Raw genomic sequence first — 14,522 nt, forward strand, 5'->3', positions numbered from 1 at the left:
ACTTGAACATACTATGATTTATGTTTTATGTTCCTTTTTCCCAATCCACTGCAGCATTCTTTCTCCACATTTGATGGCTACTAGATGCCCACCTATGTCAGGGTCCCACCCCAATTTCTAGAAGCAGTCCTGGCCAGAAACGAGAGGCTTAATAGTTCTGGGACTCAGTACCACTTTACCCCTAAAATTAGTCCAGTGTTATCATTCTGTTCTTCAGTTCTATAAATAAGTTTCTTCCCAAGACCTGGGTCCTTCTTCTGGTACCATGTATTCTGTTTTGCCTTGGTTACATTCTAGGACCCTGGCTCTACAGAGAAACTCTTAACTACTTCATGCTGAAACTCCCTCATGCCAACTGGTTGCTGAAATGACTGCCAACTGCTCTCCACTGCCATGTCCTTGCCTTGCTTTGGCATGCTGACTAGACCTCGGCTGGATCTGTCAAACCTAGTGCCAGCCTCATCCCAGTAGAAGCATCTGATCCCATCTTTTGACCATTTCTCCAGCCTTCCCCACCATGGCGATCACTGTGCCTAGCAGTAGCTCTAAATGAAAGGGGATTTAACCTCTTTTATTTATTTTAAAATTTTTATTGAAGCATAATTGACGTACAGTCAGGAGTATAACTATTCAACCTCTTTTAAAATGTGATGCCCTAAATCAGAAAAGCAGTATTAAGATGTTATCCGACAATGAATATCAACTCTTGTTATAGTTACTATGCTTTTATTAAGCGAATTAAAATCACCTTGACTATGAAGTCATCAAACTTTTAAAACATGACTTTCTATACATTGTTACCATACTGGGTACTTTATGTTCTACTGGTTGATGCAAAATATATGCTGGCTCAATAATATGAACTGCTCTAAACAGATTCTGCTCATAACAATGTAAAATTTGGAAAGAAGAAGTAACAAAAAGAATTATCAACGATGATCAAAATGATCCCGAGCAACTATAACCCAAAATTACAGTAAGTGAAAGTGAAAATGACTGATGTAATGGATTACCTGCCCAAGTTATTTGTTCAAATGCCAAGAAGCAACTTCTTTACCATAAAAGTGTTTCTATATTTTATTTTCCTTATGCTGGAGAGAAATCTCAGGTACAGTTAACTCATATTATTAATTCATCACCTCATTAACTTCTGCAAAAAAAAAAATCTATAAAGCATATTTGGATTACAGCTGCAAAAAAACAATGAGTAACCTTTATTTCGTTCTTGTAAAACTTTATTTCCATTTAAAGAACAAAAAAACCAAATGTTATTTATGTCATTCAGGGACAGGTGGGAGAGTATGATCACCCTTCATCGCTGTTAGCTACCAAACTCAAAATGACAGATGCTTTCTAGGTAAAAGACACTTATTATTCCAGATTTTATTTACCTCCCAAAGTGATAATGAAAATTAGTCAAAATGATTAAAAACAGATTTACATGAAATCACCAGGAAAGCTGAGAAAGTGATGTCTAAAGCTTTAGGAAATCCTGTTTCCACTTAATACTCGAAGAATAAATTCTTGAAGATCAGGAACAGATGGTTCATACTCTAAGTATTAGAAACAATGATATGCATTTTCATAAGTTTCATGTGATCAGGAGTATTCAAGATCTTATTTAAAATCTAGATGTGTGCCCAACCTGTTAGTCATTGCCAAAAATGGTAAATTTACATTTCTTTAGAGGAAACATAGAAATATGACTGTTTGGCTTTTGTCTTAAGTTATTAATAAATCCAATTTTAATGTTTACAAAAAACAAAAATACATGGTAGCATAGTTACACACCTGAAAAAGATTCCAAATAAAATGTCCCCATTAACAGCAGCAACCAAGAAATCTAATTTAGTTTACAGATTTTATTTCTGATCAAGAAATCTTCAGTTAAATCTTTGAGTCTGCCTTCTGTTAATAATGCACAACTTGTCAGATAACTACAGCCCTGATTTCCAAGCTCTCCTTCCACTGTACTTTTTCCCTTTAACTAAGATGTGCCCAGAAACAACAAGACAACTCAGAATAGCTGTAATGGACTTCAATAATTTTCTTTTACTAATTGGTTATCTTATTCCAGTGAAGGCTAATGTCAAATCTATCCAGTAGTCTTTGATTTTAGAATTACTCATAACAGAATACTGCATCATATACAGACATCTTGATCAATAGTCCACTTACATCTCATAACCAGTTATCTTTCTAACCAATATACAAATGTAAAATATGCAATATTGTTTAAAATAAATATACAATATATATTTTCTACATTCTCAGACAGGCTTAAAAATGAGGTAATAAAAACTTAACTGATTAAACCTTTACCATTCTGGAAATGGCTTAGGGGAATGATGGCAAATTTTTTTTCCTTAGGTCTTTTCATGTTTTCTTTGACTGTTTTTGAGTATCTCCTTTTTTATGTTGACAAATTATGTAAAAAACCCTTAAGCTTTGTTGGATAGTCTGTCATCACCCCAGTTGCTCCCAAATCAAAAGCTCTTTGATATTCTTGTTCTTCATTTAACACCCAAATATACACCTGAAAGTTAGAAGCATGAGAAGTATAAGAAGTTACTCTTATAATAGTATTGATCAATTACCATCTCAGCACATTTAGAAAGAACCTTCTAAATCTGTAATTTTAAGAAATCACCAAATCCTTTTTAAAAAAATTCTCCCTTACTCATTACATATGCAATATCCCACCCCTCTAGCTTCAGGTATTCTTGCCTATATGTGAGTGGACTTAAGTCACTGAAATGCCAATGCTTTCTTGTTAACTGTAAGGCAGATGTTAAGATCTTCATATGTGAACCAGTAAAAACAGCAGCATCAGAGTCAGGGCCAAATTAGGTCAGTTAAAAATTCCTGCCCCTTACACTTACTTTAAACTGGTGGCCTACAGCAGTTTCCAAAATGCACATCCCAGAAACTTACCTGAATGCCTCGGGCAGTCAGGTGGTCAAACAAAGCTTTTCTCATTAGTAAACTAGAAGAGGAGAGCAGAACAGATTTAGGTACTTCTTAGTCTGAACAAAGACTAGGATTAGATTTTAGTCCTAATTTGGTCAATTCAGAGTTTATAATTCCTTGTTAAATCTAATCCCACTGCTTTAAACTAGAAGCAATGGCCTCAAGTAATAATAGCTGTTGTGGATGCACTTATGTCTTCACTGTTGCACCTGCTTCCACTGATGCTACTCGTTGGTGGACACCCAGAACCTCCTTTCTATTCCTTCTCCCAGTAGGTCCTCAGGAGACCATTCTCAATGGAGAAGAGGATTCCTCCATTTCCCTGCTGGCACCACAATGAGAGTGAAAAAAGCACTGAGAGGTCTGTGTTCCTAACACTCAAGTTAAAATAAGGCAGTGAACTTGGGTCAAGTTCTATAGCATCATAGTTCATTTCCATAATTAGTCTTCTGTGAACTATCCTGTGAACTATCTTAGAAGCTTAATGTGCATTAGTTACACTATCCTATATATATAGGAAAAGCACATTTTATTTTAGTGCCAAATAGCTGACTTAAAAGTGACCTTTTAGAATACAAATCACTAAAGCAAGGTGGGAACTAATTGTTCTGGAAAGCTATACAAGTTATTTCTATACTGTTTATGTCCATTAGAACGATTAAGTGACAGAAACTAAAAATCATATGCATTTAACATCCATTAAAAATGCATCCTTGAACATAAAAAACCCAAAGGAATCCACCCGAAAACTACTACAACTAATAATTTAATTCAGCGGTGGCAGCATACAAAATCGATACACAGAAATCTGTTGCATTCCTATATACTAACAATGAACTAGCAGAAACAGAAATCAGGAAAATAATTCCATTCACAATTGCATCAAAAAGAGTAAAATACCTAGGAATAAATCTGATCAAGGAGGTGAAAGACCTATACCCTGAAAACTACAAGACACTCGTGAGAGAAATTAAAGAAGACACAATAAAGGAAATACATCCTGTGCTCATGGATAGGAAGAATTAATATTGTCAAGATGGCCATCTTGTCTAAATCAATCCTTATCAAAATACCAACAGCATTCTTCAACAAGCTAGAACAAACAGTTCTAAAATTCACATGGAACCACAAAAGCCCCCAAATAGCCCAAACAATACTGACAAGGAAGAATAAAGCTGGGGGGATTATGCTGCCTGACTTCAAGCTCTACCACAAAGCCACAGTAATCAAGACAATTTGGTACTGGCACAAGAACAGACCCATAGACCAATGGAACTGAATAGAGAGCCCAGATAGAAACCCAAGCATGTATAGTCAATTAATATACGATAAAGGAGCCAAGGATATACAATGGGGAAATGACAGCCTCTACAACAGCTAGTGTTGGCAAAACTGGACACCTACATGCAAGAGAACAAAACTGGATTATTCTCTAACTCCATACACAAAAGTAAACACAAAGTGGATCCAAGACCTGAATCTAAGTCAGGAAACCATGAAACTCTTAGAAGACAACAGAGGCAAAAATCTCCTGAATATAAACATAAGCAACTTCTTCCTGAATGCATCTCCTTGAGCAAGGGAAACCAAAGCAAAAATGAACACATGGGACTACATCAAACCAAAAGGCTTCTGTACGGCAAAGGGCACCATCAACAGAACAAAAAGGCATCCTACAGTATGGGAGAATATATTTGTAAATGACATATCTGGCAAGGGGTTAACATCCAAAATATATAAAGAACTCACACGCCTCAACAAACAAAAAGCAAATAACCCGATTAAGAAATGGGCAGAAGATATGAACAGACACTTCTCCAAAGAAGAAATTCAGATGGCCAACAGGCACATGAAAAGATGCTCCAAATTGTTAATCATCAGGGAAATGCAAATTAAAACCACAATGAGATATTACCTCAGTAAGGATCGCCACCATCCAAAAGACAAACAACAACAAATGTTGGCGAGGTTGTAGAGAAAGGGGAACCCTCCTGCACTGCTAGTGGGAATGTAAGCTAGTTCAACTATTGTGGAAAGCAGTATGGAGGTTCCTCAAAAAGCTCAAAATAGAAATACCATTTGACCCAGGAATTCCACTCCTAGGAATTTACCCTAAGAATGCACCAGCCCAGTTTGAAAAAGACATATGCACCCCTATGTCTATCACAGCACTATTTACAATAGCCAAGAAATGGAAGTAACCTAAGTGTCCATCAGTAGATGAATGGATAAAGAAGATGTGTACATATACACAATGGGATATTATTCAGCCATAAGAAGAAAACAAATCCTACCATTTGCAACAACATGGATGGAGCTAGAGGGTATTATGCTCAGTGAAATAAGCCTGGCAGAGAAAGACAAGTACCAAATGATTTCCCTCATTTGTGGAGTATAACAACGAAGCAAAACTGAAGGAATGAAACAGCAGCAGACTCACAGACTCTGAGAAGGGACTAGCAGTTACTAAAGGGGAGGGGTGAGGGAGGGTGGGTGGGAAGGGAGGGAGAAGGGGATTGAGGGGCATTATAACTGGCACACACAGTTGGGGGGATCATGGGGAAGACAGTACAGCACAGAGAAGACAAGTAGTGACTCTGTGGCATCTTACTATGCTGATGGACAGTGACTGCAATGGGGTGTGGGGGGGACTTGATAATATGGATGACTGTTGTAACCACCATGTTTTTCATATTAAACCTTTACAAGAATGTATTATCAATGATACATTAATAAAAAAATGCATCCTTTAAAACTAGAAGTCAAGTAAGGAATAAGGCAAAAAAGAATAAACCCTGTGGCAGTAAGAAAAGGCAAAATTAGTTTTTCAACTCTTTGAAAGAGGAGTTCAATAATAAAAGTTTGTCGTTTAGGACTAGTATTTAAGTATTTAAGGTACTATTTTAAAGCAAAATACAGCATACTAACTTTGTGGTTTTTAACCAAAATTAAACTTAACATGCCTTAGGAATTAAGGCATTTTCTTCCAAGTAGATGCCCACCTGACAAGTGGGGCTTCCTCTCTACTATCAAGTCTTCATACACATTTTCTGAGACATGTGCCATTTGTCAGTACACAGTCCTATATACACTGTATTGCTGTACACACGTCTTTTCACCATGTTTTTGACTATAGGCTAATGGAAACAGCAAATAAGTAGAAGGGAATGGTTATCTATCCCGGCTCTGCTACTAAATAGCCAGACAACCCCAGGTAAATCAGGTGCTCAGTTTTCTTCTGAAGTTGGATGAGATTGTCCTCAAGATTCCTCCTGAGGTTTTGTGACTAGAAATTAAACCAGTTCTAAATGATTCATACACATCCACTTACATAGTAGGTGCTCAACACATCCTTGTTACAAATTACATGAAGAAAGCTTTCTCTAAATTATAAGCATAGTATTTAATAGATAATAGCTAAAGCAATAATTTTTATATCAAGAAAGTACAATTCTTACATATCAGAAAGCCAGATGAGAAATTTCTGACTTCTGGACACGGTGTGTGGTTCTTTCAGCCTATGGCAAAATAAAATTTGAATCATAAATTAGAAACAGAGGAATATATCAGTGTGAAGGAACATAACAAGTTCAACATCAAAAACAGTGCCTTGCACTGACTATGTGCCCAAAAAATATTTGTAAAAGGACAAAAATAAATTAAAGCCCATTTGGATTCTCTATTTCCATTGATTTAAAGCCAACTTTTTGCTACCACTATTCAAAGACAAAAATAAGTAAATGGAAGTTATCTTTCCAGAGACCCTGGGTGCCTGAGGTTTAAGTCTCTCTTCTCTTTTTTGGTGAAGCCTCTTTTTTTTCCTTTGTCTGGTATAATTTAGTATATAGTAGATTTAAACACACAACCAAACTTTATGGATTAGAGGACATTTGGGGTAAAAAGGAGACTAAAAAAAATAAAGTTGTGTTTTTTTCTTTCCCTTTCAATATCTGAAGTCCTAGGCCCTGTACTTTTTAATTATCTTTCCTATTTAAATATGTTTTAGACCCAAAAAAAAGGAGAAAGAAAATTAATTAATTAATTAAATATGTTTTAGACCTATGCTGAGTTCCTTCTTTAATCTCTTCGATACCTAGAGCAATACAACTCCCTGTGTCATTAACTTTGGGTTGTGCCCATAGGAAATCTCCAATTAGAGTCTCTATTAGGAAGATTTCTCAGCTTCTAAGTTTAACAATACCTTGTGATTTTTATTCTTCCCAGGTCCTCATTTATTGCTTCCCTTCTAACTCCTCCTGTCTCTACTCTTAGGGTAATTCTGAGTTTCCACACCTAAGTTCATTTTTTTTCTTTCTGAATTCAGTTTTTATTGGAAGCTTTCTAAATAAAATCCTTTTTTCCCTAACTCTCTAGTCCAAGTGGGAAGTCCTGGTTGCAATTTCAGGAATCACATGGATTTAGTATCTCAAATACTAATTACCTTGTTGAACACAAATTATTATGTTTAGGAAGTGCCCACTGTCTTCCCTAAGAAAAATTAAAACACACAAAAACAATATTCTACCTGTTTCTTAATCCATGATCACTTTTTAGAAAAAGGAGTATGAAGATTGCATTTCAATAATATTTGCTTCTAAGTGGAACACATGGATACAATCTAGAGAGCACAGTAGTCCATTCCAGTCCAGTGGAGAAACTAAGTGCTTTAGGAATACATGGTTAGGAATCGTTTTAATCTAGCAAATAAAAAATGGTTTCTTTGTAGATAAGAAGTGACTTCTGTTGTTTTGTCTGAGAAATAGCTACAAAGACTGCTAATAAATATAATTGGGAATAAATAAAATAAACATACTCATCACTAAGAAACCCAAATTAGAAAATAAGCATGGAACATAGATGCTGAGTACGAAAGGATTGACTAAATAGTTTATCTTGCCAATATTTTCCAATGACTGCTGCACTAATGTTTGGCTTGATTTTTTTTTTAAAGTTCTATTTGGGGATGAAAAATGTTTCATACAGGTGAAATCACATTTAAATGACCTCCCCAGAAGCTCCAAATTCCTTTGTCATGATGTAGTTACTATTAAAAATGTACAGTTAGAAATCACATTCTGAGAGTGCAGGATTGTGAGATGAAGCTATCTTTATTTAGTGAAAATGATAAAGATAATTTAACAATAAAAGCTATCATTTATTGCATGCTTATTATTTGCCAGGAAATGCTAAGTGTTTTATATATTTTTATCTTGTACTAAATTAGTGTGTGAAAAGCAAGGCTTTATACCCAGTAGAGAAATTATATTAGAAAAGAAGTATCTTATATAAACTAATACTATCCTTTCCTTTCTCTTACCTCCAGAGGTTTTTTTGGTTGTTGTGGTGGTGGTCTAGTGGTTTAGCTTCCTAAATGTATTAATACTAGTGGTGAATTTAAAGCTTAATGGAATTTCCATTACAAGTTATCAAAGAAATAGAAAGGAAGTTGGAAGACAATTGCTATTAGGTATTAGAATAAAAGAATCATTAGCTTCAAAAATTAAGTCCAGTTCTTTTAACCTGACTTCTGAATACTTCTTTTAACAGGCACAGTTACTGTTTCCTGAAATGGGTCCAGATTAAATACTTATAATCACTTATTCATTTTAGAGGATGTGTCATAATTATATCAAAAAGCATTGTTAATGTAGGTCAGCTAATCAAACACAGAAATAACTATAGCAAGCCATTCTTTATCACTGACAGTGTTATTAATGAGCCTTTATCTTAGTCCTCCTGTAATTGATAATTGATGAAAACAGGGAACCACTTACTTCAATATGATAGAAGGCATTGGGATTTCAAAAAACTGTTCTCGAATAGGCACAAACGGCAAGAGACCAGTGAAGAACAGGCCAAGAACAAGCAAAACACGTTGCACACTGAAAAGTATAGGAATATCTGAGTTCTAAAAGACACAAACAATATTATATGTTACTTTATAGCTGCTTGAATAAAAGAGGATTATTTCACACCCTCAAAATTCCCCAGGACTGCATCTTGACATTTGTTAAAGGTACTCCCTGAATTATCAATATCCATTCCCAAACACACCTCACTTAGAAACGGCGAGTCCTCGACCAGTGGATCGGAATCTACCATGGAGCCCTATATAGTTAATTGATGATATTAAAATTTATCTATTCCCTACTCTCTGCTTTTGCAACACCACTTATCTCTGTTGGTGATAGCATGTATCACTAAAGATTAAACATACTGAATCTAATGGAACAAAATAAAGAAATAAAGATACAAAATATTCAATAACCTTACTCCAAAAAAAGGTAACTATATATCTATACATATATTCATATATATTTTAAATCTATATTCAGGTATAGATATGTAAGTATTTATATTTATAGATATATACTTATATATACGTATTTTTTAATTTTGGTATCATTAATCTAGAAATACATGAGCAACATTATGGTTACTAGATTCCCCCCATCATCAAGTCCCCACCACATACCCCATTACAGTCACTGTCCATCAGCGTAGTAAGATGCTATAGAGTCACTACTTGTCTTCTCTGTGTTGTACTGCCCTCCCCATGCCCCCCACTACATTATGTCTGCTAATAATAATGCCCCTTTTTTCCCCTTCTCCCTCCCTTCCCACCCATCCTCCCCGGTCCCTTTCCCTTTGGTAACTGTTAGTCCATTCTTGGGTTCTGTGAGTCTGCTGCTGTTTTGTTCCTTCAGTTTTTTCTTTGTTCTTATACTCCACAGATGAGTGAAATCATTTGATACTTGTCTTTCTCCATCTGCTTATTTCACGGAGCATAATACCCTCTAGCTCCATCCGTGTTGTTGCAAATGGTAGGATCTGTTTTCTTCTTATGGCTGAATGATATTCCATTGTGTATATGTACACATCTTCTTTACCCATTCATCTACTGATGGACACTTAGGTTACTTCTATTTCTTGGCTATTGTAAATAGTGCTGAGATAGACATAGGGGTGCATATGCCTTTTTCAAACTGGGCTGGTGCATTCTTAGGGTAAATTCCTAGGAGTGGAATTCCTGGGTCAAATGGTATTTCTATTTTGAGCTTTTTGAGGAACCTCCATACTGCTTTCCACAATGGTTAAACTAATTTACATTCCCACCAGCAGTGTAGGAAGGTTCCCCTTTCCCCACAACCTCACCAACATTTGTTGTTGTTTGTCTTTTGGATGGTGGCGATCCTTACTGGTGTGAGATGATATCTCATTGTGGTTTTAATTTGCATTTCTCTGATGATTAGCGATGTGGAGCATCTTTTCATGTGCCTGTTGGCCATCTGAATTTCTTCTTTGAAGAAGTGTCTGTTCAGATCCTCCACCCATTTTTTAATTGGATTATGTGCTGTTTGTTTGTTGAGGTGCGTGAGGTCTTTATGTATTTTGGATGTCAACCCTTTATCGGATATGTCATTTATGAATATATTCTCCCATACTGTAGGATGCCTTTTTGTTCTGTTGATGGTGTCCTTTGCTGTACAGAAGCTTTTCAGTTTCATATAGTCCCACTTGTTCATTTTTGCATTGTTTCCCTTGCCCGGGGAGATATATTCATGAAGAAGTTGCTGATGTTTATGTCCAAGAGATTTTTGCCTATGTTTATTTCTAAGAGTTTTATGTATGAGTTACATTCAGGTCTTTGATCCAATCCAAATTTACTTGTATGTATGGGGTTAGACAATGATCCAGTTTCATTCTCTTACATGTAGCTGTCCAGTTTTGGCAACACCAGCCATTGAAGAGGCTGTCGTTTCTCCATTGTATGTCCATGACTCCTGTATCGTATATTAATTGACCATATATGTTTGGGTCATTTGGACTCTCTATTCTGTGCCACTGGTCTGTGGGTCTTCCTGTGCCAGTACCAAATTGTCTTGATTACTGTGGCTTTGTAGTAGAGCATGAAGTTGGGAAGTGAGATCCCCCCTGCTTTATTCTACCTTCTCAGGATTGCTTTGGCTATTCAGGGGCTTTTGTGGTTCCATATGAATTTTTGAACTATTTGTTCCAGTTCGTTTAAGAATGCTGTTGGTATTTTGATAGGAATTGCATCGAATCTGTAGATTGCTTTAGGCAGGATGGCCATTTTAACAATATTAATTCTTCCTAGCAAAGAGAATAGAATGCGTTTCCATTTGTTAATGTCCTGTTTAATTCTCTTAAGAGTGTCTTGTGATTTTAAGGGTATAGGTCTTTCACTTCCTCAGTTAGGTTTATTCCTAGCTATTTTATTCTTTTTGATGCAATTGTGAACGGAATTGTTTTCCTGATTTCTCTTCCTGCTAGCTCATTCTTAGTATATAGGAAAGCAACAGATTTCTGTGTATTAATTTTGTATCCTGCAACTTTGCTGAATTCCAATATTAGTTCTAGTAGTTTTGGAGAGGAGTCTTTAGGGTTTTTTATGTACAATATCATGTCATCTGCAAATAGTGACAGTTTGACTTCTTTACAAATCTGGATTCCTTGTATTTCTGTTTTGTCTGATTGCCATGGCTAGGACCTCCAGTACTATGCTGAATAACAGTGGGGAGAGTGGGCATCCCCATCTTCTTTCTGATCTTAGGAGAAAAGCTTTCAGCTTCTCGCTGTTAAGTATAATGATGGCTGTGGGTTTGTCATATATGGCCTTTATTATGTTGAGGTACTTGCCCTCCATACCCATTTTGTTGAGAGTTTTTTTATCATGAATGGATGTTGAATTTTGCCAAGTGCTTTTTCAGCATCTATGGAGATGATTATGTCGTTTTTGTTCTTTTTGTTGATGTGGTGGATGATGTTGATGGATTTTCGAATGTTGTACCATCCTTGCATCCCTGAGATGAATCCCACTTGGTCATGGTGTATGATCCCCTTGATGTATTTTTGAATTCGGTTTGCTAATATTTTGTTGAGTATTTTTGCATCTATGTTCATCAGGGATATTGGTCTGTAATTTTCTTTTTTTGTGTGATCTTTGCCTGGTTTTGGTATTAGAATGATGCTGGCTTCCTAGAATGAGTTTGGAAGTATTCCCTCCTCTTCTACTTTTTGGAAAACTTTAAGGAGAATGAGTATTATGTCTTCTCTATATGTCTGACAAAATTCAGTGGTGAATTCATTGGCCTGGGGGTTTGGTTCTTGGGTAGTTTTTTGATTACCAATTAAATTTCATTGCTGGTAATTGGTATGTTTAGATTTTCTGTTCCTCCTTGGTCAGTCTTGGAAGGTTGTATTTTTCTAAGAAGCTGTGCATTTCTTCTAGGTTTTCCAGCTTGTTGGCATATAGATTTCCATAGTATCCTCTAATAATTCCTTGTATTTCTGTGGGGTCCATCATGATTTTTCCTTTCTCCTTTCTGATTCTGTTTATGTGTGTAGATTCTCTTTTTCTCTTAGTAAGTCTGGCTATGGGTTTATCTATTTTGTTTATTTTCTCAAAGAACCAGCTGTTGGTTTCATTGATTTTTTCTACTGTTTTATTCTCCTCAGTTTTATTTTATCTTCTCTGATCTTTATTATGTCCCTCCTTCTGCTGACTTTAGGCCTCATTTGTTCTTCTTTTTCCAGGTTCAATAATTGTGACTTTAGACTATTCATTTGGGATTGTTCTTCCTTCTTTAAATAGGCTTGGATTGCTATATACTTTCCTCTTAGAACTGCCTCTGCTACTTCCCACAGAAGTTGGAGCTTTGTGCTGTTGTTGTCATTTGTCTCCATATATTGCTTGATCTCTGTTTTAATTTGGTTGTTGATCCACTGATTATTTAGAAGCATGTTGTTAAGCCTCCATGTGTTTGTGAGCCTTTTTGCTTTCTTTGTACAATTTATTTCTAGTTTTATACCTTTGTAATCTGAGAAGTTGGTTGGTAGAATTTCAATCTTTTTCAATTTACTGAGGCTCTTTTTGTGGCCTAGTATGTGGTCTATTCTGGAAAATGTTCCATGTGTACTTGAGAAGGATGTGTATCCTGCTGCTTTTGGGTGTAGAGTTCTGTAGATGTCTGTGAGGTACATCTGTTCTAGTGTGTTGTTCAGTGCCTCTGTGTCCTTACTTATTTTCTTTCTAGTTGATCTGTCCTTTGGGAGTGAGTGGTGTGCTGAAGTCTCCTAAAATGAATGCATTGCCTTTTATTTCCTCCTTTAATTCTGTTAGTATTTGTTTCACATATGTCGGTGCTCCTGTATTGGGTGCATAGATATTTATAATGGTTATATCCTCTTGTTGGACTGACCCCTTTATCATTATGTAATGTCCTTCTTTATCTGTTGTTACTTTCTTTGTTTTGAAGTCTATTTTGTCTGATACAAGTACTGCAACACCTGCTTTTGTCTCCCTATTGTTTGCATGAAATATCTTTTTGCATCCCTTCACTTTTAGTCTATATATATCTTTGGGTCTGAGGTGAGTCTCTTGTAAACAGCATATAGATGGGTTTTGCTCTTTTATCTCTATCCTATTACTCTGTGTCTTTTGATTGGTGCATTCAGTCCATTTATATTTAGGGTAATTATTGAAAGATATGCACTTATTACCATTGCATGCTTTGGATTTGTGGTTACCAAAGGTTCAAAGGTAGCTTCTTTACTAACAAACCATCTAACTTAACTCTCTTAGTAAGCTATTATAAACACAGTCTGATGATTCTTTATTTCTCTCTCTTCTTATTCTTCCTCCTCCATTCTTTATATGTTAGGTGTTTTATTCTGTACTCTTTTGTGTCTCCTTTGACTGCTTTTGTGGATAGTTGATTTTATTTTTTGCCTTTAGTTAGTATTTGGTTGGTCTGCTTTCTTTGCTGTGATTTTATTTTCTCTGGTGACACCTATTTAGCCTTAGGAGTGCTTCTGTCCTCAGTAGTCCCTTTAAAATATCCTGTAGAGATGGTTTGTGGGAGGCAAATTTCTTCAACTTTTGCTTGTCTGGAAATTATTTAATCCCTCCCTCAAATAGAAATGATAATCATGCTGGATATGGTATTCTTGGTTCAAGCCCCTTCTGTTACATTGCATTAAATATATTATGCTATTGTCTTTTGGCCTGTAAGGTTTCTGTTGAGAATTCTGATGAGAGCCTGATGGGGTTTCCTTTGGAGGTAATCTTTTTACTCTCTCTGGCTGCCTTTAATACTCTGTCTTTGCCATTTTAATTATTATATGTCTTGGTGTTGTTCTCCTTGGGTCCCTTGTGTTAGGAGATCTGTGGACTTCCATGGTCTCAGAGACTTCTTCCGTCCGCAGCTTGTGGAAGTTTTTAGCAATTGTTTCTTCAAAGACAATTTCTATCCCTTTTTCTCTCTCTTCTTTTTCTGGTTCCCCTATAATGTGAATATTGTTCCATTTGGATTGATCACACAGTTCTCTTAATATTCTTTCATTCCTAGAGATCCTTTTATCTCTGCCTCAGCTTCTCTGTATTCCTGTTCTCTGATTTCTATTCCATTAAGCATCTGTTGCACCTTGTCCAGTCTGCTCTTAAAATTTTCTATTGAGTGTTTCATTTCTGTTGTCTCTTTCCGGACTTCATCCCTTTGCTCATGCATATTTCTCTGCAGGCCCATCAG

General features: G+C 36.0%; 1 protein-coding gene across 1 annotated transcript in view; it reads right to left on the minus strand.

The window, feature by feature from the left end:
- Window positions 1-309: 309 nt before the first annotated feature.
- GDPD1 (glycerophosphodiester phosphodiesterase domain containing 1) overlaps window positions 310-14,522 on the minus strand; it is a 64,148-nt gene continuing 49,935 nt past the window's right edge. Inside the window, exons 7-10 of the mRNA XM_017662580.3 lie at window positions 8,745-8,878; window positions 6,429-6,488; window positions 2,935-2,986; window positions 310-2,536 (exon numbers count right to left, since the gene is read on the minus strand). Coding sequence (XP_017518069.2) covers window positions 2,414-2,536; window positions 2,935-2,986; window positions 6,429-6,488; window positions 8,745-8,878 — 369 coding nt within the window. The 3' untranslated portion in view covers window positions 310-2,413. The remainder of the gene's footprint in view (window positions 2,537-2,934; window positions 2,987-6,428; window positions 6,489-8,744; window positions 8,879-14,522) is intronic.

This window comes from Manis javanica, chromosome 4, assembly GCF_040802235.1.
Source record: "Manis javanica isolate MJ-LG chromosome 4, MJ_LKY, whole genome shotgun sequence".
Lineage (NCBI taxonomy): Eukaryota > Metazoa > Chordata > Mammalia > Pholidota > Manidae > Manis > Manis javanica.